Source organism: Trematomus bernacchii, unplaced genomic scaffold (genome assembly GCF_902827165.1).
Source record: "Trematomus bernacchii unplaced genomic scaffold, fTreBer1.1, whole genome shotgun sequence".
In the NCBI taxonomy this organism is placed as follows: Eukaryota; Metazoa; Chordata; class Actinopteri; order Perciformes; family Nototheniidae; genus Trematomus; species Trematomus bernacchii.
The window spans coordinates 18,634-41,422 of record NW_022987624.1 but is presented as its reverse complement, the minus strand read 5'-3'; the positions used below and the strand labels follow the sequence as shown (position 1 = coordinate 41,422).

The window sequence follows — 22,789 nt, the reverse complement described above, 5'->3', positions numbered from 1 at the left end:
CAGATATTACGTCATATCGGACGCAAATCTGGATCAGCTCCGTTGTTCCCCCGTTTTTAGAGATTTGGGTACGGAGGAAAAGAGAGAGGGTTTTATTTTCTGACGCTGCGTGAGTTCCCTGACACACCGGGGACACACCGGGGACACACCGGGGACACACCGGGGACACACCGGGGACACATGGTGATGTATAAAAGACATCAAAAAGTGCATTTTGCATGATAGGTCCCCTTTAAAGTTTCCGGCACAATATATAGATTATTTCTCACAGTAACACACAGTTAAACTTTATCTTTGTTGATTTATTACATTTTATGGAATACAAACGGGAAAGAAAAAGCAATTAGGTCAATGAGTTTTTCCATGTTATATATAATTATTTTACGATTCCGATCCATTCCCCTGTAGTTGTGGGTTTTATTGTTAGACACCTTCTCGTTATGGCTTATGGCTGCCAACATTATATTAATCAAATATTTATCGCAATAAAGAATTGTAGATGTTCCAAAGATACAGTGCATCCGGAAAGTATTCATACCCCTTCACTTTTTCCACATTTTGTTATGTTACAGCCATATTTCAAAATGGATTAAATGTATTTGTTTTCTCAACATTCTAGACACAATACCCCATAATGACAAAGTGAAAAAAAGTTTTTAAATAATTTTTGCAAATGAATAAAAAAAAGAAACTAAAATATCACATAAACATACGTATTGAATACTTTCCGGATGCCCGGTATATTGTACAGAAATCATGTTTAATCTCAAAACCCAATAAGGTACCACACAGTTTGTTCAGTTTTGAAGTTACAGTGGGAAACGCTTATAGTGATAATATCTGTCTTAGTCTAATGTTTTAGGGTGTGAGATCCTACTGTGAAACACACACTATACAGGAACACACACTTTCTCCCCAAGCCTGTTGATCACTATAAACTGTTGTAATAGATGTAAGTCCTGTTGACCAGGTGATGTTTTCCTTAATAAATAATAAATAATAATAATAAAGCTTTATTTATACAGCACTTTTCATACAACACATGCAGCTCAAAGTGCTTTAAAAGGTACATGCAGCAAAATATAACATGTTATCAGGTTAATCGACGCAAGGAGGTAAAAGGTGTGATAATAAAATAAAATAAATAATGATTTCTCTCTGACAGATAAGACACAAGACGACTGAGTCGATGCAACAATATAAAAGGTAAAACCCCATCAAATGTGTTTCAGGTTCAGGTGAGAGTCGTTTCCTTTGGAGCTGACAGAGAGGTGATTCTCTCACATCTGAACACAGCTGCTACTGACGGACACTGGCTGGTGTTTAATAACTGTCAGCTGCTGGAGACATGGGACACTCAAGTCACCGCTCACATCCACCAGCTGATCTCCTCTTTAAGGGGTAGGGAATCCACCAAACATTTAAATCGCTCTATTATCAGTTGCTATTCATTAGAAAAGCTTATAATAACCTGTGTTTCCTTTTATAAATCCCACAGAGGAGCGACGCCTGATTCACCCGAGCTTCAGACTGTGGTTTATAACTCAGGAAAATACATCTACCTCCATACCAGGTGCATTTAATATACTGCCATTACTGATCTCACAAAGAGAGGAAACTCACTTTGATATTTTGGGTTATTTTGCTTCCATAACATGTCTTCTTTCAGACTAGTGGGAAAAACCTCCAGGAGTTTATTTCACTAACTCTCTCTGCTAAACTCACCAACAGTTAGCATTACATAACTCCCCACTTGTGTATTTAAACATAACCTGTGAGGAAACTTGTAATATAAAAGATAATTGTGTTAATGTCAGTAATGAAGTAGGGGAAGTTTCATGGTGATATCTGTCAGTTTTTACCCTGTTCACCTGCAGTGTACAACATGAATTCATTTACAATCCAGATCTTTATACTGTATATATATTATCTTTATTTCGCCCTTTTCTCAAATATTAACCCAACGTTTTTCCTTTACATATTTAAACTTTTTGACATTGTGAAAAATTACAAGTGTTTTTCTCCAGATATTTTACATTACTCGTCTTTCTAAATTATTTTGCCTTTTTAAAAAAAAGATTACAATATCTCATCTCTGAAATAATCCACCTCCGTTGTTCCTCCAAATATTACGCATTTTTCTTTAAAACGATTCAGTTATAATGACCTGTTTTTTTTTATATTTAAAAATGTTTTTATTTTAAAATTACGACTTTTTTGTCAGATTATAAAGATTTTTTTGTCAGATTATAAAGATTTTTTTGTCAGATTATAACGATTTTTTGTCAGATTATAATGATTTTTTTGTCCGATTATTTAAAAAAATGGTCCGATTATTACACATTTTGTCCAATATAGGCTTTTTGTCAGATTATTACGACCTTTTGTCCGATTATAACGATTTTCTGTCCGATTATAACGATTTTTTGTCAGATTATAAATACTTTTTGTCAGATTATTTCACATTTTGTCCGATTATAACGACTTTGTCAGATTATAACGACCTTTTGTCCGATTATAACAATTTTCTGTCAGAATATATAGATTTTTTTTGTGTGTCAGATTACACATTTTGTCAGGTTATAACGACTTTTGTTTGATTGTAATGACTTTTTGTCAGATTACACATTTTGTCAGATTATAACGATTTTTTCTTCGCCAAATGTATTTCTCCTCTCTCAGCTTCTTAAACATAACATTTCAGAAAACTTGTAACATACAAAATGATTATGTTAATTTCAGTAATGACAGTGACATTTCTTTACCCCATTAATTTAACTTCTGTCTTTAATTCCTCCCAGCGTCCGTGCGAGTGTGCGCTCTTCCTCTGGTGGTTTCCTCCTGCCTGGATCTGAAGGAGCAGCTGATCCTCTCCTTCCAGCAGCTTCACTCCTTCACACAGCGTCCATCTTTATCTGGAGTCTCTTCAGAGGACATGGAGCTGTTAATGAACACTGCCGTCTTCCACTCTGTGATCCTGCAGAGACACAAACACAGAGGAGGGAGACACAGCTGGTGAGGAGAGGGCAACATGTAATACACAGGAACTAATTGAAGAATATTAGCAGAGGTGGGAAGTATTGGAGTACAAATACTTCGTTACTGTACTTAAGTACATGTTTCTGGTATCAGTACTTTACTCCACTACTTATTTTTCTGACGACTTTTTACTTTGACTTCTTACATTTTTAACCCAAATACCTGTACTTTCTACTTCTTACATGTTGAACACAAATACCTGTACTTTCTACTTCTTACATGTTGAACACAAATACCTGTACTTTCTACTTCTTACATGTTGAACACAAATACCTGTACTTTCTACTTCTTACATGTTGAACACAAATACCTGTACTTTCTACTTCTTACATGTTGAACCCAAATACCTGTACTTTCTACTTCTTACATTTGAACACAAATACCTGTACTTTCTACTTCTTACATGTTGAACCCAAATACCTGTACTTTCTACTTCTTACATTTGAACACAAATACCTGTACTTTCTACTTCTTACATGTTGAACACAAATACCTGTACTTTCTACTTCTTACATGTTGAACACAAATACCTGTACTTTCTACTTCTTACATTTTGAACACAAATACCTGTACTTTCTACTTCCTACATGTTGAACACAAATACCTGTACTTTCTACTTCTTACATGTTGAACACAAATACCTGTACTTTCTACTTCTTACATGTTGAACACAAATACCTGTACTTTCTACTTCTTACATGTTGAACACAAATACCTGTACTTTCTACTTCTTACATGTTGAACACAAATACCTGTACTTTCTACTTCCTACATGTTGAACACAAATACCTGTACTTTCTACTTCTTACATGTTGAACACAAATACCTGTACTTTCTACTTCTTACATTTGAACACAAATACCTGTACTTTCTACTTCTTACATTTGAACACAAATACCTGTACTTTCTACTTCTTACATGTTGAACCCAAATACCTGTACTTTCTACTTCTTACATTTTGAACACAAATACCTGTACTTTCTACTTCTTACATTTGAACACAAATACCTGTACTTTCTACTTCTTACATTTGAACACAAATACCTGTACTTTCTACTTCTTACATGTTGAACCCAAATACCTGTACTTTCTACTTCTTACATTTTGAACACAAATACCTGTACTTTCTACTTCTTACATTTGAACACAAATACCTGTACTTTCTACTTCTTACATTTGAACACAAATACATGTACTTTCTACTTCTTACATGTTGAACACAAATACCTGTACTTTCTACTTCTTACATGTTGAACACAAACACCTGTACTTTCTACTTCTTACATTTTTAACACAAATACCTGTACTTTCTACTTCTTACATGTTGAACACAAATACCTGTACTTTCTACTTCTTACATTTTGAACACAAACACCTGTACTTTCTACTTCTTACATGTTGAACACAAATACCTGTACTTTCTACTTCTCACATTTTGAACACAAACACCTGTACTTTCTACTTCTTACATGTTGAACACAAATACCTGTACTTTCTACTTCTTACATTTTGAACACAAACACCTGTACTTTCTACTTCTTACATTTTGAACACAAATACCTGTACTTTCTACTTCTTACATGTTGAACCCAAATACCTGTACTTTCTACTTCTTACATGTTGAACACAAATACCTGTACTTTCTACTTCTTACATGTTGAACCCAAATACCTGTACTTTCTACTTCTTACATGTTGAACACAAATACCTGTACTTTCTACTTCTTACATGTTGAACACAAATACCTGTACTTTCTACTTCTTACATGTTGAACCCAAATACCTGTACTTTCTACTTCTTACATGTTGAACACAAATACCTGTACTTTCTACTTCTTACATGTTGAACACAAATACCTGTACTTTCTACTTCTCACATGTTGAACACAAATACCTGTACTTTCTACTTCTTACATGTTGAACACAAATACCTGTACTTTCTACTTCTTACATGTTGAACCCAAATACCTGTACTTTCTACTTCTTACATGTTGAACACAAATACCTGTACTTTCTACTTCTTACATGTTGAACACAAATACCTGTACTTTCTACTTCTTACATGTTGAACACAAATACCTGTACTTTCTACTTCTCACATTTTCCAAACAGGCTGGTTCCTTTAGTTTGAATGTGTGTTTGGTGGCGTGATCATTATTATTTAGAGTCATTGCGTGCCTATTGATTTGAACACGATCCGTGTATCCATCATTTCCTGGTCTTCTCTAAAGAAGAGGGACCAATGAAAACGTTGTCATGTTGCCGTTGTTCAGCATGGAAACATTCATTAGCTAACAATGACATTATTGTTCTATTAATATAAAGGGAGGTCAGGTACTCTTTAAAACAGCTGCTAGTTATGGGTACTTTTTACTGAAGTACATTTCAAAGCCCTCTTTACTTTTACTTGAGTAAAGAAGTTTAGTCAGTACTTCTACTTTTACCAGAGTATTTTTAAACACGAGTATCTGTACTTCTACTTGAGTAAAGGATGTGTACTTCTACTTGAGTAAAGGATGTGTGTACTTTTGCCATCTCTGGATATTAGAGTATCTGCGGGTTGTTTACATTTACAGTGAACCCACACATTACCTGCACCGGTTGCATCATAATAATAATAATAATGGGATTTGTATAGCGCTTCTCGTAATCGCTCAAAGACGCTTTACATAAAATCAGAACAGAAACATAAACAATAGTCCTAATCCAAGTGAGAGTAAAATGGGGGGGGGGGGGGTTGTTGATCAGAGTTTGAAAGCTGGAGTGAAAGTGAGTAATAACCTCCTTAACGATGGTATCTAAGGTTTAGTTTCTTATTAGCTAAGTTAAGTTACTGAAAGACAAAAACTGTAAACTCTCCACAGTGTCCATGGAGACTTAGACATTGTAAACGGTAAAAGAAAAGAAAATTGGTCAATGCACTTAAAACTGAATTGAATGATGATGTTTTGTTTCGAGGTGTCTGCACGTCCGTCTGTCCCCAACATTGAAAGTCAGTTTATCTTTAGTTGCTTCAATGATATCAAGTATATGTTCACATCGTTTTGTTACTCTAATAATAATAATCTAAATTGAGTATACGTGCACCAGAAACAGCCTCCTTACATTAATCATACAACCCCAAAGCTTTATTTGTATATGATGAGGGTCCTGTCTATAAGAGAAGTTCTCAACCTGTGCTTTCCTTACTTTCGTTGGTGTCTTTTGAACAACAGTTTGACTGACTTTAAGGGATAGATTAAGGGTCACAGGAGGACAAACCTTATATAAATAAACAATACTAGAATTTAAACATCTTAAAATAGGATTAAAGCAGCATTAAAAAGTAGAACATATACAGTAAAAGAGTAATACAGATAGCAAATCTATAACTCTGACAATAAAACAGTGTTTGAAAGGCTTTAGACACAAGATAAGGCAGGATATGTTTTACATTAAGAGTGTAGGGAATGGAATATTGAATAAAAAATAAATGTATAATGTACGGTGTGTCCAGTTCTGGAAAGAGAAGCTTTGGAGCAGAGAGTTCTCTTCCAGCCAGGGGAGTTATATTTGTGACTAAATGTGGATGTATGAAGACTTCCTGTGTGTCTCTGTCCCTCAGGACTCAGGAGGACTTCCTCTCTCTGGTGGAAGCTCTGCTCTCTGTTGCCACTCTCTGCCAGGATAAGGCTAAAGCTCTGCAGTGTATCGCAGGTGAGGAAGAATCCTCAACAGATAACCTGTCCCTCCTCTTTGTCAGGGAATCATTTGCCCTGCATGTCCTCCTTGCACCTTCTGACGCAGATGCCCAGCCTTGGACAGCCGCTATCTCCCTTAACCTGTTAAGCCCTAAAGCCCCCGTCGGCGGGTCTTTTTTTTTTTCACAATTTCTTTTTACATTTTTTTTTATTTTTATTTTTTTATTTGGATGGAATGAATACCTATGGTGATAATTCAATGTAATCATTTTTATAGTCTGGTACCTGAAAAAGGTCAAATGGCACTGATGGAACCAGATGTACCCAAATGTGCCGAAAGCTTATTCCGCCTGGAACTTGTTTTTGCTAAACCTCTCTAAAAAGGTCAAATTTAACTTGTTTTGCCTCAATCTTGATACAGGGTACTTATTATATGTTATAGTTTGGATTCCTAAAGCTTTTAGTCTACCATCCCATCATTCAAGGGTGGTTTTCACTATAAGTAATGTTTTTTCTTTAGGCGGAGGTAAGAATTTACCTTTTTTTGCTATGTTCCATCTGAATTTACTCTGACTGAGAAAAATCTATATTGATTCTGACTCTTCTACATCCAACTCACAGATGTAACCTTGCTTTGATAAAAGAAATTATTCATATAACCCTTTTAGAAGTGAAGTTGTAGTCATTGGTTTTGGGCATGTCATTTTCGAGCCTGAAACCTGAAAAACAGGCTCGGGGCTTAACAGGTTAAGGAGGGGCTGCCCTAGCTTTGATTGATTGATTGATTGAAAAGTGTATTAACAGCTTGTATATTGGGTACAGTACAGTACAGCTCAAAACATACAATTGTTAAGGGGATGCAGACCAGAGAAAGACTTTCGTCTTGTTTACATCAGGGTCCCCCATTTCCAATTCATCATTTCTGTTGTTGTTACCAGTTTATGACCGGGCAACTCTCGGTCAGAGATAGTTATTGTTAGAAAAACATCACTCGTCACCGGCTTGATCTTCAATATCAGGATCCATGTCTTTATTATCCTTGCAAGAATGGACCTAGTCATCACATACAGAGGTTGCATGGGACAAAAGAGTTCCTTTTTAGAGTCCTTCATATGCTGATATACAAGAGAGGGTGTTACAGTCAACAAGATGGAGGAATACTGGTTCAAAGCAGTATTCTGACATTAGTTCAGATTAGCTAAGGCCTGCGTAAGCAATAAACATGACAGTCATATGTCTATCTCTCAAGGGACTGTGTCATCATGCCAATCTTAGGAACATAGCTATCATAACTTCAACACAGTGTCTCACTGTGTCCATGTAGTCATACATCCGGCTACGTACACAGCTACGTAGGGCCTCTGTTGTCATGTGCTACTCTGATATAGAAGGAACATTCAGTATTTTCCCCACAGTTATTGTTGTGGGACACCTGGAACACTTCCTTCTCGGGGTGTAGCTGACCCCGAGGTGCAAGATCCTCTAGCCATAAGCGACAACTACAAGTGATTCAGTGTCCTCAGCTGTTTAGTCTCTCTATTGAAGAACGTTGATTCCCCTCAGCAAACTAGTTAGAACCTCCTACCAGAGGAAGAGTTCTTCAGAATTGATTTGGCATCTCAACCCAACACAGTCTCACAAAAAACGTGTAATAGCTACGTCGGTCCACAGGGCAAAACGTAGTATATTCACAAATAACCCTCTCAAGACGTGACATGGATACAATATTTTGTAAACAAATACATGGAGCTCAAATAATCTTGGTAATATCTATCAAACTATGGATCCTACACATCCACTGGACGTAGATTCTGAAAGTACAATATACACTTCTCGCTAGAAATGTAATCAAAAAGCATTTTAACGCCAAACTCTCCTACAATTTAGGATTTTCAACTAAAAATAAATCGGGTGTCCGCCATGTTTTTTTTTCTCTCTGGGAAAGTTTGCGATCACGTGACACGGACACTGGTCATTAGAAATGAATAGGAACAAATATTGTATCCATGTCACGTCTTGAGAGGGTTATTTGTGAACATACTTCGTTTTGCCCAGTGGACCAACGTAGCTATTACACGTTGTTTTGTGAGACTGGCCTCCTCAACCGTGTGGTCAACTCGTGCCCCGTGACATGTCTTCTCCGGCCGAAGCTCCAAATTAACCGTCAGTGTTTGCCATCAAAGCTCCAGCTCTCCTCGTGTCTCTCTGAGTTTCCAATTGCTTCAGAACTTTCCCCCACACTCTTCATCAGTGCTTCAACCTGGTTCTGCTTTTCATCTACAGTACACCTGGTGCATGGCGCTCATGTTCTGGACTCTTCAGATCGAGAGGAGGTGGACAGCATCGCTAAGATCTTCCTCAGCGGAGAGCCTCACTTCCTCTCAGATATCATCAAAAACACCCGACATTTTGGTAACAAACGTCTGATTTCACTTCGTATTCTGTACATCTTACACGCTAATCAATGAGACTGAAATGGATCAGGCCAAAATGCAGTCTTTATGGAGTTACATGTTACAGTTATGATAACACCCTGAAGTAGAATTCATTTCCTGATAAATCGACTAAAAGTCTGTTTTCTGCTATAGAAATAAACTTAGAAAACTAATGGAATATCATCACTGCTTCTACAGCTGAACTAAAAGTAAATTAAGTTTAGTATCAACTTGAATACATTGTACTTTATTCCATATGTTTTAACCTTAGGTGCATTTTTAAATAACTGTAAAGTCATAATTAAACGTCACAGATTACCCGTCATGCCTGAGAAGTACCCGTATGTGCGCTCATAGCGCATGCGCAACTTTAACCACGCCCCCCAAAATGCTCGTTCACATCAAGCACGTCAATTTGTACACGTAACAGCACCGCACGTTCATGACAGCATGGTACTGGATTGTTATATGATGGATTTTGATATTAACGAGGCGGCCGCGGCAGTTAGCAGCTAGCGGCTAGCTAGTAATTATGCTAATTTACACATCAATCGTTATGTACTTTTATATTACGCTGTAACAGGATCTAGTGATATCCAAGCAACAGAGCTTCATTTAGCATGAAACTTGTGTGGGTTGTACATGAAACCACTTGGTAATATTTAAAAAAATATATATATATGTATGTATATATCAGGGTTGCCAACTTTGGGTACCTGGCTGGAGTGAGATTTTGATATCATGGGTTTAATTCAGTTTAATTACACATATGCGCACTAAATGACTGCTATCGTGTCAGCAGCGGGACCTTAGCATATATATAGGATATATATACAATATATACAAATACACAATAATGGACACAGACTATAAAGGGCACACAGTTTCATTCACTAATGAAAGTCAAACATGTTTGTTTCCACTGTTTTATTGTGTGCCTGTCGCGATAAACAATTAATTGACTTATCGTACGATAAATAAAAATGAACTCGATAACTTTTCTGACCTCGATAAATTGCCATTTACATGAGGATGTGACTAGCAGTTTGAAAGGATGTACTTGAGGTATTATTATATATTATCATTATGTCAGTGGTCTAAAATGGTCATACAACGGTGCCGACAATATTATCGTTTATCGCAATAATTTCCGGGAAAATGTATCCAACAAAATTAATTATCGTGAGAGGCCTATACATGAAACACACACACACAAACAAATCTACAGACTTACTCCAAACTGCCAAATATATTAATTAACACACTCTCACTCTCATATACTCTTTGACTCTACTTTGGCCTAGTAGAACAATAAGCAGCAGACTTTTACTTTTGATCATTTCTACTGGATCTTAGATCTGCGCATGCGCCATACGGGTCGGCAGTTGCGGCTCCAGAGTATTTTTGTTGGGTAATCTATGGTAGGGCTAACCCATACAGTGGTGGGGCTCAAGTCAGTATTTGTAATGTAATTACATACACGCTCCCCCCGACAGTGAAACGCCACGCGTGAGGTTTAGATTATTTCCCTCTCTCAATCCAAATTGAACTGTATGAAATAAAAAGGCACATTTGTCTTGTAGGAAATAAAAAGGGCGACCTGGAGCCAATCCTGCAATTTCCCCTCAGGTGAAAGAGTTGACATGCTGAAGACCCAACCCCTGCAGGGGGGTCTGGGGGGATTCTCCCCCAGGAGATTTTTTTAAATACTAACATAAAATACACATTCTGGTACTCTCTTGAGAAGAAAAATAAATAAATCTATTACTACACGACATATTTAAAAAAATTAATGCCATTTTTGTTTTGTGTGACTTTGTTCTGAAAGCTGAACCTGCTGCTCCTCACAGAGAGAAGAGGGAAGAGGCTGTGAATTACTTTACATTGTGGATAAGGGTGGATAGCCCCCATTGTTCTGTGTGTCAAGATGAAAGACAGCCCACACACCTATCAATCATCAAACCGTGGGGTCTTATTTCATTACGTGTTGATTTCTATCAACACGTAATGTTGTATCGATGTATAGAGATGTACTACCGCAAAAGTATTCTCCGTCGGGACTTCCTGCAACAACACCACGCCGTTATCGTGATTCTGATTGGCCAGAAGACATTATCAAAGATGTTCTATTGAGAAGACGATCACTACGTGACAAAAGTTTTCAAAACCGTTTCTAGTCTTCGGTATTCTTGTTTTTGGCGTGAGAAAAGTTTGGGCAGCGTGAGAGCGTGAGATTGAGAGTGAAAGCGTGTGTCACACGCCAGATGCGTGAGAGTTGGCAACCCTGATATATATATATATATATATATATATATATATATATATATTAGGGCTGTCAAGTTAATAGCGCGTTAACGCAAAAAAAAATTAACGCCACTAATTATTTTAACGCGATTAACGCATGTGTATTTTTTGTCTTCGGCCGCCCCGTAGTTTCAGAGCGCATCGAGTTTAAAATACCATCTACAAGCTGATGCTGACAGCCCCGCTCCTGCTGCCCGCTTGTGGCAGACCACACTTCCACGCTCACCGGCAGGCCCGGACTGGCCATCGGGAGGACCGGGAGGGTGTGTGTATGTGTGGCGCGAGCGAGGCACACCTTACGTGTTGTTGTTGTTGTTAGCATCTGGTGCTAGCTAGCTGCGCTAACGGATATAAGGAGCTGTTTCAATGAAAACAGAGGAGCGACAATTCGCCGACAACTGCGCCGAGCACTTGACTTGATGCAGGTAGCCAGACAGTGGGACATTGTACGAAAAGTCAGCACACTCAGCACGGATAGTGCGCGCAACATGATTGCAGCGTCCAGGCAGCTCCCGTTCGAGCATATATGCCTTGAGCTGCACATAGCTCCAACGATCCATCACAGTGTCTCCACACACACACACACACACACACACACACACACACACACACACACACACACACACACACACACACACACACACACACACACACACACACACACAGTATTATTGTATGAGAGAGGTTCCAGGTTGAATTGAGGCGAATATTTGTAATGTTCAGGTTGTTGTGTTTAATATTCATGAGAATATTTGTCATTGTTCAAATGATAATAAACAAACATATAAAGCATATGTGTCCACTCATATGTTGATAAGAGTATTAAAAACTTGAAAAATATCCCTCTAAGGTACATTTAGAACAGATACAAAATTAATTTGCGATTAATCGCGATTAACTATTTTAATCGACTGATAGCCCTAATATATATATATATATAAAATATTTGTTTCTCCGAATCGAAGGGGAAAAATACAAAAGCATTGCACACAATTTAAACCAATCAATGTTGTGTAATTAACAAGATAATCTGGTGTTTTTGAGTTGATGAGTAGTGCAGATATCTCTGTCAAATCAATCGACAGTAAGAAGAATACTTACTTCCGGGTGTAAAATCCTCCGTTATCCAATGGGAATGGACGCTCACATTGCCTTTAACAGCCTCCGACACAAACGAATGCCGTGCTTCCATGAGCGTCAAATACCGCCGCCGATGGGAATACATTGCAATCAGTTGAAAGCTCTTTGCGTCCCTTTATGAAGCTGAAGGAGACTCGGAGCGTCCCAACTGCACGCCACGGGACCCTGACCAAGCGTCGCTCCTGGACGTTTATGGAGTGAGAGTGTGTTGGCCAGGTCCCCGCATGAGTCAGCATAAGCTCCTCCTCTTATATTCATTTTTTTCAGTTAAAAAATAAATAAAACTTTTATTTTTTTTTTACTTAGCCTTTATTTATACAGGTGAACATCTCATTGAGACATAGGGTCTCATTCTCAAGAGAGACCTGTTTATACCCAGAATCAGCACTTTTGAAACAGGAAGTGAAATAGAGGGATATTTGTTTTTACCAAAACACTTCATAGACATGTTTTTTATATATCGTTTTTTTATATATTACATTACATTACATTACATTGCATTTAGCTGACGCTTTTCTCCAAAGCGACTTACAATAAGTGCATTCGACCAAGAAGATACAAACTTGAAGAAAACAGAATCATATAAGTACATCAGGTTTCATAGAGCCAAAACATTTCAAGTGCTACTCAACTGGCTTTAGATAAGTGCTTAGTTAGTATCTAAGTGCTTTGTTAGTATATAAGTGCTTTGTTAGTATCTAAGTGCTTTGTTAGTATATAAGTGCTTTGTTAGTATATAAGTGCTTTGTTAGTATATAAGCCCTTTGTTAGTATATAAGTGCTTTGTTAGTATATAAGTGCTTTGTTAGTATATAAGTGCTTTGTTAGTCATTCTATTGCTCGAAGTGGAGTCGAAAGAGATGAGTCTTCAGTCTGCGCTGGAAGATGTGTGAGCTTTCTGCTGTCCTGATGTCAATGGGGAGCTCATTCCACCATTTTGGAGCCAGGATAGCAAACCCACGTGTTTCTGCTGATGGGAACTTGGGTCCCCCTCGCAGTGCGGGTGCAGCGAGCCGTTTGGCTGATGCAGAGCGGAGTGCACGTGCTGGGGTGTACAGTTTAACCATGTCCTGGATGTAGGAAGGGCCAGATCCATTCACAGCATGGTACGCTAGTACCAGTGTCTTGAAGTGGATTATAGCAGTTACTGGAAGCCAGTGAAGGGAGCGGAGGAGCGGTGTGGTGTGGGAACATTTAGGAAGGTTGAAGACCAGACGAGCCGCTGCATTCTGGATGAGCTGCAGAGGTCGGATGGCAAATGCAGGTAGACAGCTGACTGGCAGTTCCACAGGCCACCTGTAACTAGATGTTGGATCTCAGTGGAGCATGTGGGATAGACGAGAGCAGGCCGGTTATAACGATTAGGAGATGCACAGGGCCAGTGATAATTGCAAGAGGACACATGAACAGGAATGGAGTATATACACATGTTTTAGCATGAAGGGCTAAAAAACACCAGCGATACTTAGCTCAATCAAAGTAGGATTTGCCTCCTAATGAAAATACTTAAGTGAAGTACTAAGGTACATTTTTTTTACAAGGACAGCATCAGTAAAAAAAAAAGTGCACCTTAATATATGTGATTTATACTTAGTACATTTAATTAATTGTATGTTTTTTTACATGTTTTAAATAAAATCTAATATCTAAATTGAATGTTAGAGCATCAGAAATAGCTCACTGAGTACATCAATCAAGTGCATATGAAAGTATACTTGATAAACTCAGATTAAGTTCACTTCAAGGCAAGGCAAGTTTATTTATATTAAAAAATGTTCAGCATACTTAATCTGTTTTTAGATTTTTATTAATATTAGATTTTTATTTTCTATTTCTGTTGTACCTACATGTTCACTTTGTTTTATGGGGTTTTCTATTTTATATTGTTGCATCGACTCAGTTGTCTTGTGTCTTGTCTGTCGGAGAGAAATCATTATTTATTTTATTTGGTATCATACATTTTACCTTCTTGTGTCAATTAACCTGCTAACATGTCATATTTTGCTGCATGTACCTTTTAAAGTTCTTAAAGGGCCCTGTCTCTGCTGCCCCTGAACGCCTCGTTGGAGATTTCTCTTTTTCCATTTTTTTCTTCCGGGTCATAGTGACGTAACGGCTCCACGGATTGGTCAAAATGGACCAATCCACGTAACTCCTCAAACACACACTCACTCAGCCTCATCTTTTCTCAGCCGCGGCTCCGCGGATCTCCGCCCCACGCAGCAACCAGGAAACGACACCAGTAAGCCAGCTCACACTGTCCGCTCCTCGATCCTCAAATGGCGGAGCAGCGAGCCCTGCAACGTCCCGCCAACATGGCACCCAGACCCCACGCAGCATTCTCATCTGTTTGTCCTTACTGGTGTCATTTTCTGGTTGCTAACAAACGCCATTGTAACACATAATCACTGATGTTCAGCTGTAACGGTGGTGGACTCATCAGAATAGAGTGGGTGAGCTGACCAATCAGAGCACAGTGGGCTCACAGGGAGGGGGGGGGGGGGGGGGGGGGGGGGGGGGGGGGGGCAGGAGCTCCAACAAGCCGTGTAGGACAGAGAGTGAATACACATACTATACAGAGATGCTGTTTGAGAAACCAATGTGATTTTGGAACATTGAACAATATACATCTATTCTAGTAGACCTCAACAATGGAACTATGATCAGTAGAAATGGCCATGACATGGGACCTTTAACAAATAATCTGAGGGGAATTTCTTGTTGTTTATTTGTAACTTGTTGTTATTTTGTAAAGCACTTTGAGCTGCATGTGTTGTATGTAAAGTGCTATATAAATAAAGCTTTATTATTATTCTCCTGTGAAAGTCCTAACCCTGTGTCCTGTCCTCAGAGCCTTCAGATCTTCTTCATGTTTTGGACTCAGAGAGCCTCAGTGACCTCCAGCTTCTCGGCTTCACTCCAGATGTGGAAACTGATATCCTGAAGAACAAAAGCCTCCGTCTGAACACACTGCTGCAGATCTCCCAGAATCCTCCAGGATCCAAGAGGAGTTCCTACACACAGATAACCCCCTCCTCCTCCTCTTCACTGCTGTTCTTCAGAGACAGACTTCAGGCTGTGCAGACGTTCCTCTCTCACAGGAACATCTGCACAGCTGTTTCTCCTCTGAATGACTTCCTGCAGGATGAGTGGGATCACATCACAGATTCAGTTTCCTCACTCCTCTCTCAGCTTCATCACTGCACCCCTCCTCTCCTGGAGGTGTCTCACCTGGAGAGGAGGGCGGAGCTTCTGGCTGTTTACCTCCAACACCACGCCTCCTCAGATCCTCCAGGAGCGTTCAGACTGTCAGCTTTCAGAAACCCCAGAGGCTTCCTGCAGGCCCTGAGGAGAGAAGCTGCTCTAAAACACTGCAGAAACATCAGTGACATCACCCTGCAGTATCAGGTAATACAGTCATAATGATATCAGGTAACACAGGTGATACAGTCATAATTATATCAGGTAACACAGGTAATACAGTCGTAATTATATCAGGTAACACAGGTGATACAGTCATAATTATATCAGGTAACACAGGTGATACAGTCATAATGATATCAGGTAACACAGGTAATACAGTCATAATGATATCAGGTAACACAGGTGATACAGTCATAATGATATCAGGTAACACAGTCATAATGATATCAGGTAACACAGTCATAATTATATCAGGTGATACAGTCATAATTATATCAGGTGATACAGTGATAATTATATCAGGTAACACAGTCGTAATTATATCAGGTGATACAGTCATAATGATATCAGGTAACACAGTCATAATTATATCAGGTGATACAGTCATAATTATATCAGGTAATACAGTCATAATTATAACAGGTGATACAGTCATAATGATATCAGGTAACACAGTCATAATTATATCAGGTGATACAGTCATAATTATATCAGGTGATACAGTCATAATTATATCAGGTAACACAGTCGTAATTATATCAGGTGATACAGTCATAATGATATCAGGTAACACAGTCATAATTATATCAGGTGATACAGTCATAATTATATCAGGTAATACAGTCATAATGATATCAGGTGATACAGTCATAATGATATCAGGTAACACAGTCATAATTATATCAGGTAACACAGTCATAATTATATCAGGTAACACAGTCATAATTATATCAGGTAACACAGTCGTAATTATATCAGGTGATACAGTCATAATTATATCAGGTGATACAGTCATAATTATATCAGGTAACACAGTCGTAATTATATCAGGTGATACAGTCATAATGATATCAGGTAACACAGTCATAATTATATCAGGTGATACAGTCATAATTATATCAGGTAATACAGTCATAATTATAACAGGTGATACAGTCATAATGATATCAGGTAACACAGTCATAATTATATCAGGTGATACAGTCATAATTATATCAGGTGATACAGTCATAATTATATCAGGTAACACAGTCGTAATTATATCAGGTGATACAGTCATAATGATATCAGGTAACACAGTCATAATTATATCAGGTGATACAGTCATAATTATATCAGGTAATACAGTCATAATGATATCAGGTGATACAGTCATAATGATATCAGGTGATACAGTCATAATTATATCAGGTAACACAGTCATAATTATATCAGGTAACACAGTCATAATTATATCAGGTAACACAGTCATAATTATATCAGGTAACACAGTCATAATTATAACAGGTGATACAGTCATAATTATATCAGTGACATCACACTGCAGTATCAGGTAACACATGCACATCATGATGATTTAAATACAAAATAAAAACGAATAGCGATGATTTTGACCGATATTGCAATCGTAAAATTATTCTTGATATTTTGGGAGAATCAAACCAGAGAAGGAAGTTATATATTTATAGGAGACTTAATGATAAATGTACTACAATAATAATGTTCAAATGTTCAAACCCAGTAAAATAAAGTAGTTAATGTCCTGCTTTTTGCAGGTGCTGTAGGTTGTGATTCCTCACTGTTTTCTCTCCTTCAGGTCCTGAGTGACAGCTCACACTCTCTTCCTCTGGACGCTGTGTATCTGTGTGGCCTGGAGTTGAGAGGTGCATCATGGGATATGCAGTCCGCGGCTCTTCAGGACTCTCTGCAGCCGCGCTCTCTGCTTCTGCTCTGTGTGAAAGCTAACGTCAGGATCTCAAACAGAGTAGAGAAGAGTTCAGATTTACAGGAAGTCCCTCCCCCTGCTGCCTCTCAGCTTCCTGTCTACCTGTGTCCACTCGTCCTCCATGATGAGGGCTCAGAAGATGCTAATATCATAGCTAAGATTCCCCTTTATGCTAAGCTAAGTCCTGTGTTGTGTAGCTTGAGGAGGGTGAGGCTGGTGAGTCTGCTCTGATGCAGAAACACAACTGATGGACCACTCTGGATTTATTAAGTCATTCTACAGGAAAACCTTTGTAAATGTATTCATCACTTCTGTGCAAGCCTCTTCATGCATTACGTTTCGTAAGGATTCTGTAATGTTCTTCATTAAAATGTTTTACACATTGTCATAATGTCGCTTTAAATCATTGTGTTTGATCTCCCATTACTGCGACAGAGGCAGAGGACACATTTACTGATTCAAGATTCAACTTGACAAACTCAAAAAAGCCTTGAATCATCACTTGGACTTTAACAACAATGACTTTAACAACAATGACTCGTTACTTTTCATGCACTGAAAACACTGAAGCATTGACTTTGATTTAATGTTTTATGTCAACAGATTTCACATCCCTGTATTAGGTTAGTTTGAAGCAATGATATTAAGTTGAACCTATTTACACTTAAGATTATTGCTTTCAACTAAACTAAAACATTGATGTGAAATCTGTTGAGAAAATACATTTAATTAAAGTCAATGCTTCAGTGTTTTCAGTGAGGACTTTAACCTTCTGACGTGAACATTCTTTCTCCCAAGCCTTAAGATTAAAGTTATTTAAAGCGTTTACAACAAAATAACTCACTTCCTGATTCAACTAACGCTAAATATCTATTTCTTAGTTGACACAATTCCCTAGATCCACTTCATTCAGCTTCCAGGTGAGTTGCAGAAGAGATCCATGAAGAGCTCTCGTTACTGATCACCACTGGAGAAATAATGTACACAATTATAATTGTGTACATTATTTTGCAGAAAACTAAAAGCATAATGTAAAACGTACAGTTCAAAAGTGTTCGATGGCACATTATGACTTGTTTCGGAATCAAAATGTGGTTTAAAGTTGAGTAAAAAAAGTGCTTTAAAAACTTGGTAAGACTTGGTAAAACCACATCCAATATCATACTGTCTATAATCAGCTGGATTTATTCTGGTGATGCTCTTTTAAAAGCTGGTAAAATATGTATGTTTATAAGTATTTTGATGCACAGAATGCATTATGTGATGTTTTATCATTATCTACAGAAGGAGTGTGGACTTTGTTGGCGGTGCTAAACTAATGCCTCTCTCCTCCTGTAGGTAACATGGACAGACACCATTATGACACCTTTGAGAAGTTTGGCAACAACACGTTCCTGATTCACCTCGACAACGGCAGGGCGTGAGTGTCTTCTGAGTGTGTGTGTGTGTGTGTGTGTGTGTGTGTGTGTGTGTGTGTGTGTGTGTGTGTGTGTGTGTGTGTGTGTGTGTGTGTGTGTGTGTGTGTGTGTGTGTGTGTGTGTGTGTGTGTGTGTGTGTGTGTGTGTGTGTGTGTGTGTGTGTGTGTGTGTTAATGTACTTACTAACTGATTCTGGGTCTTGTTACAGATTCGGCCGTCACTCCAAAGATGAACCGTCTATCCTCGTTCCTCTCGAACAGTGCTGCAGGTACAGGAGCTCGATGCATTATTTTAAAGAGTCCTCTCCTGCTGATGTTCAGGTGTATATCAGTATGTAGTGTCTCTACTTTAAAGAGTCCTCTCCTGCTGATGTTCAGGTGTATATCAGTATGTCGTGTCTCTACTTTAAAGAGTCCTCTCCTGCTGATGTTCAGGTGTATATCAGTATGTAGTGTCTCTACTTTAAAGAGTCCTCTCCTGCTGATGTTCAGGTGTATATCAGTATGTAGTGTCTCTACTTTAAAGAGTCCTCTCCTGCTGATGTTCAGGTGTATATCAGTATGTAGTGTCTCTACTTTAAAGAGTCCTCTCCTGCTGATGTTCAGGTGTATATCAGTATGTAGTGTCTCTACTTTAAAGAGTCCTCTCCTGTTGATGTTCAGGTGTATATCAGTATGTAGTGTCTCTACTTTAAAGAGTCCTCTCCTGCTGATGTTCAGGTGTATATCAGTATGTAGTGTCTCTACTTTAAAGAGTCCTCTCCTGCTGATGTTCAGGTGTATATCAGTATGTAGTGTCTTTACTTTAAAGAGTCCTCTCCTGCTGATGTTCAGGTGTATATCAGTATGTAGTGTCTTTACTTTAAAGAGTCCTCTCCTGCTGATGTTCAGGTGTATATCAGTATGTAGTGTCTCTACTTTAAAGAGTCCTCTCCTGCTGATGTTCAGGTGTATATCAGTATGTAGTGACTCTACTTTAAAGAGTCCTCTCCTGCTGATGTTCAGGTGTATATCAGTATGTAGTGTCTCTACTTTAAAGAGTCCTCTCCTGCTGATGTTCAGGTGTATATCAGTATGTAGTGTCTCTACTTTAAAGAGTCCTCTCCTGCTGATGTTCAGGTGTATATCAGTATGTAGTGTCCCTACTTTAAAGAGTCCTCTCCTGCTGATGTTCAGGTGTATATCAGTATGTAGTGTCTCTACTTTAAAGAGTCCTCTCCTGCTGATGTTCAGATGTATATCAGTATGTAGTGTCTCTACTTTAAAGAGTCCTCTCCTGATGATGTTCAGGTGTATATCAGTATGTAGTGTCTCTACTTTAAAGAGTCCTCTCCTGCTGATGTTCAGGTGTATATCAGTATGTAGTGTCTCTACTTTAAAGAGTCCTCTCCTGCTGATGTTCAGGTGTATATCAGTGTGTAGTGTCTCTACTTTAAAGAGTCCTCTCCTGCTGATGTTCAGGTGTATATCAGTATGTAGTCTCTCTACTTTAAAGAGTCCTCCCTCCCCAGGATCCGGCGCTCCACTTGGCTCCGCCTCCGTCTCCTCTCTCTTCCTGGTTATCGTCTGAGTGATGTGATGAGGGCGTCTCTCTCCCATGATGCATTGCAGCGTGTGGCGCCCCTCCTCTCTCAGCCTCACCTTTCTGCTCTGGACCGCAGGCTGCAAACAGTTCTTCAGACTGTGAGTCTCTGCGAGGAGAGGAAGAGGAGGGAGGAGGGTGATGAAGATCAGGTCATTTATGACGACATCACTCACCTGAAGGGGGAGGAGCCTCCTGCAGGTTAGGAATCTACTTCCTGTTTCTGAGGACACCTGGGATGCAAAATCCAGATTAATGAAACGTCAAAAGGACTCAACATTTTTATTTACATTTAAATAACTGTGTCAAAGAAAAAGGAAAATACAATTTTAAGACACTTTCACCATTTCCCAGGAAGCAAATATATATAAATAAAGAATATTGAAATACATACATTTTGCCATTGTTTTGTAATCTACTTTAAACTTTTTGGAAATCTCCATCTCCTGCTTGTTTTTAATGAAAAGGCGTTTAAATTATTCTGTGAATTCAGGTTCAGATTTCGGCTGAGAAAGGAGGAGAAATTAATCTGAGGTTAAGAAATGTGAGCCACATTTTAGGGAGAAAAAGTCGTAACATTTCGTAATATTTAGACCAGTGGTTCTCAATTGGTCAGGCCTCGGGACCCACTTTTTTCCTTCGTCAATAAATCGCGACCCACAATTTTGAACTGCTCAAATCTATTCAACAAAAAATCAGCATACAATATTAATTAAAGTGAAGTACAGTGCATATATCCTTATATCCCTTCACAGAACTAAATTATGCTTTTAAAGTAAGTTTAATCTGATGATGGTCATTAAGTTTCTAGAATCAAAGCTGAACTGTATAACAAAAAAAGGCACACTTGACTTGTATTAAAAAAAAGGCACACTTGGAGCCTGCAAATCCACCACACGTTCAAAACGTGACATGCTGAAAACCCAACCCCAGCAGAAATACTAACATATAAACTACGCATTCTGGTACACTCTGAGAAGAAAATAAATAAATCTATTACTAGCCGACATATTAATAATATTTTATGCCATTTTTTTATTTTTACTTTACTTTGTACTGACAGCTGAACTTGCTGCTCCTCACAGAGAGAAGAGTAAAGAGGAGATAGTCTGTGTGAATTACTTTAAATTGTGGGTAAGGGTAGATAGCCCCCATTGTTCTGTGACCTGTCAATCATCAAACCGGGGGTCGTATTTCATCAGGTGTTCATTTTTATCTGAAGTTGTACCCATGGATGTATAAAGAATAGTGCTACCGCAAAGTTATTCTGCCGTTATCTTGATTCTGATTGGCCAGCCCAGAAGACTCGAAAAAACATCAGCAAAGATGTTTTATTGAGAAGATGATCACTACGTTTTCAAAACCATTTTTGTTCTCCGGCATTTCCAGTCCAACGCCTACTGCATGCGCAGCGTTAGAAAATCGGGCTTTTAGAAAAATCTGCGACCCACTCGAAATTGGTCCGCGACCCACTTTTGGGTCGCGACCCACCAGTTGAGAACCACTGATTTAGACAAAAGGTTCAAATAATAAAAAAAAGAAATTCGATTACATTTGAACTTTTATAGAGAAAACTTGTAATATTTAGAGGAAAAACGTCATAATTCAGTGGAAAGAAAACAAAGTCCAATATTTCAGCAGATCATCTGGAGAAAGAATATTGTAATGTTTAAAAAACAAAGTCTTAATAATGTCACAAAGCTGTTTGTAATCCAATTAAAAAAAGTTAAGTAAATATTTGATATAAATAATTGTGAGTCGCTGCATGGAGAGGAAGAGGAGGGAGGAGGGTGATGAAGATCAGGTACTTTATGATGACATCAGTCACCTGAAGGGGGAGGAGCCTCCTGCAGGTTAGGAATCTACTTCCTGTTTCTGAGGATACCTGGGAGATTTGATACTTATTATGATACTCTGCAAACTTAAGCAGTATCAAATTGATAAACAAAATATTATTGACTTACAAATTATACATAAACAAATGCAACAGATGCAAAATCCAGATGAATGAAACGTCAAAAGGACTTGTTGTTTCTTTATATTT

The 22,789-nt window shown here is 38.4% G+C and overlaps 2 protein-coding genes across 2 annotated transcripts in view; both read left to right on the top strand.

The window, feature by feature from the left end:
- LOC117484383 (dynein heavy chain domain-containing protein 1-like) overlaps nt 1-18,343 on the top strand; it is a 125,061-nt gene extending 106,718 nt beyond the window's left edge. Inside the window, 7 exon segments of the mRNA XM_034132840.1 lie at nt 1,244-1,401; nt 1,499-1,573; nt 2,802-3,015; nt 6,643-6,734; nt 9,002-9,130; nt 15,449-16,005; nt 17,618-18,343. Of these exon segments, the coding sequence (XP_033988731.1) occupies nt 1,244-1,401; nt 1,499-1,573; nt 2,802-3,015; nt 6,643-6,734; nt 9,002-9,130; nt 15,449-16,005; nt 17,618-17,977 (1,585 nt within the window). The 3' untranslated portion in view covers nt 17,978-18,343.
- LOC117484391 (extracellular serine/threonine protein kinase FAM20C-like) overlaps nt 1-20,989 on the top strand; it is a 157,727-nt gene extending 136,738 nt beyond the window's left edge. Inside the window, exons 9-11 of the mRNA XM_034132851.1 lie at nt 19,085-19,166; nt 19,373-19,432; nt 20,675-20,989. Coding sequence (XP_033988742.1) covers nt 19,085-19,166; nt 19,373-19,432; nt 20,675-20,951 — 419 coding nt within the window. The 3' untranslated portion in view covers nt 20,952-20,989. The remainder of the gene's footprint in view (nt 1-19,084; nt 19,167-19,372; nt 19,433-20,674) is intronic.
- The last annotated feature ends 1,800 nt before the right edge of the window (nt 20,990-22,789 follow it).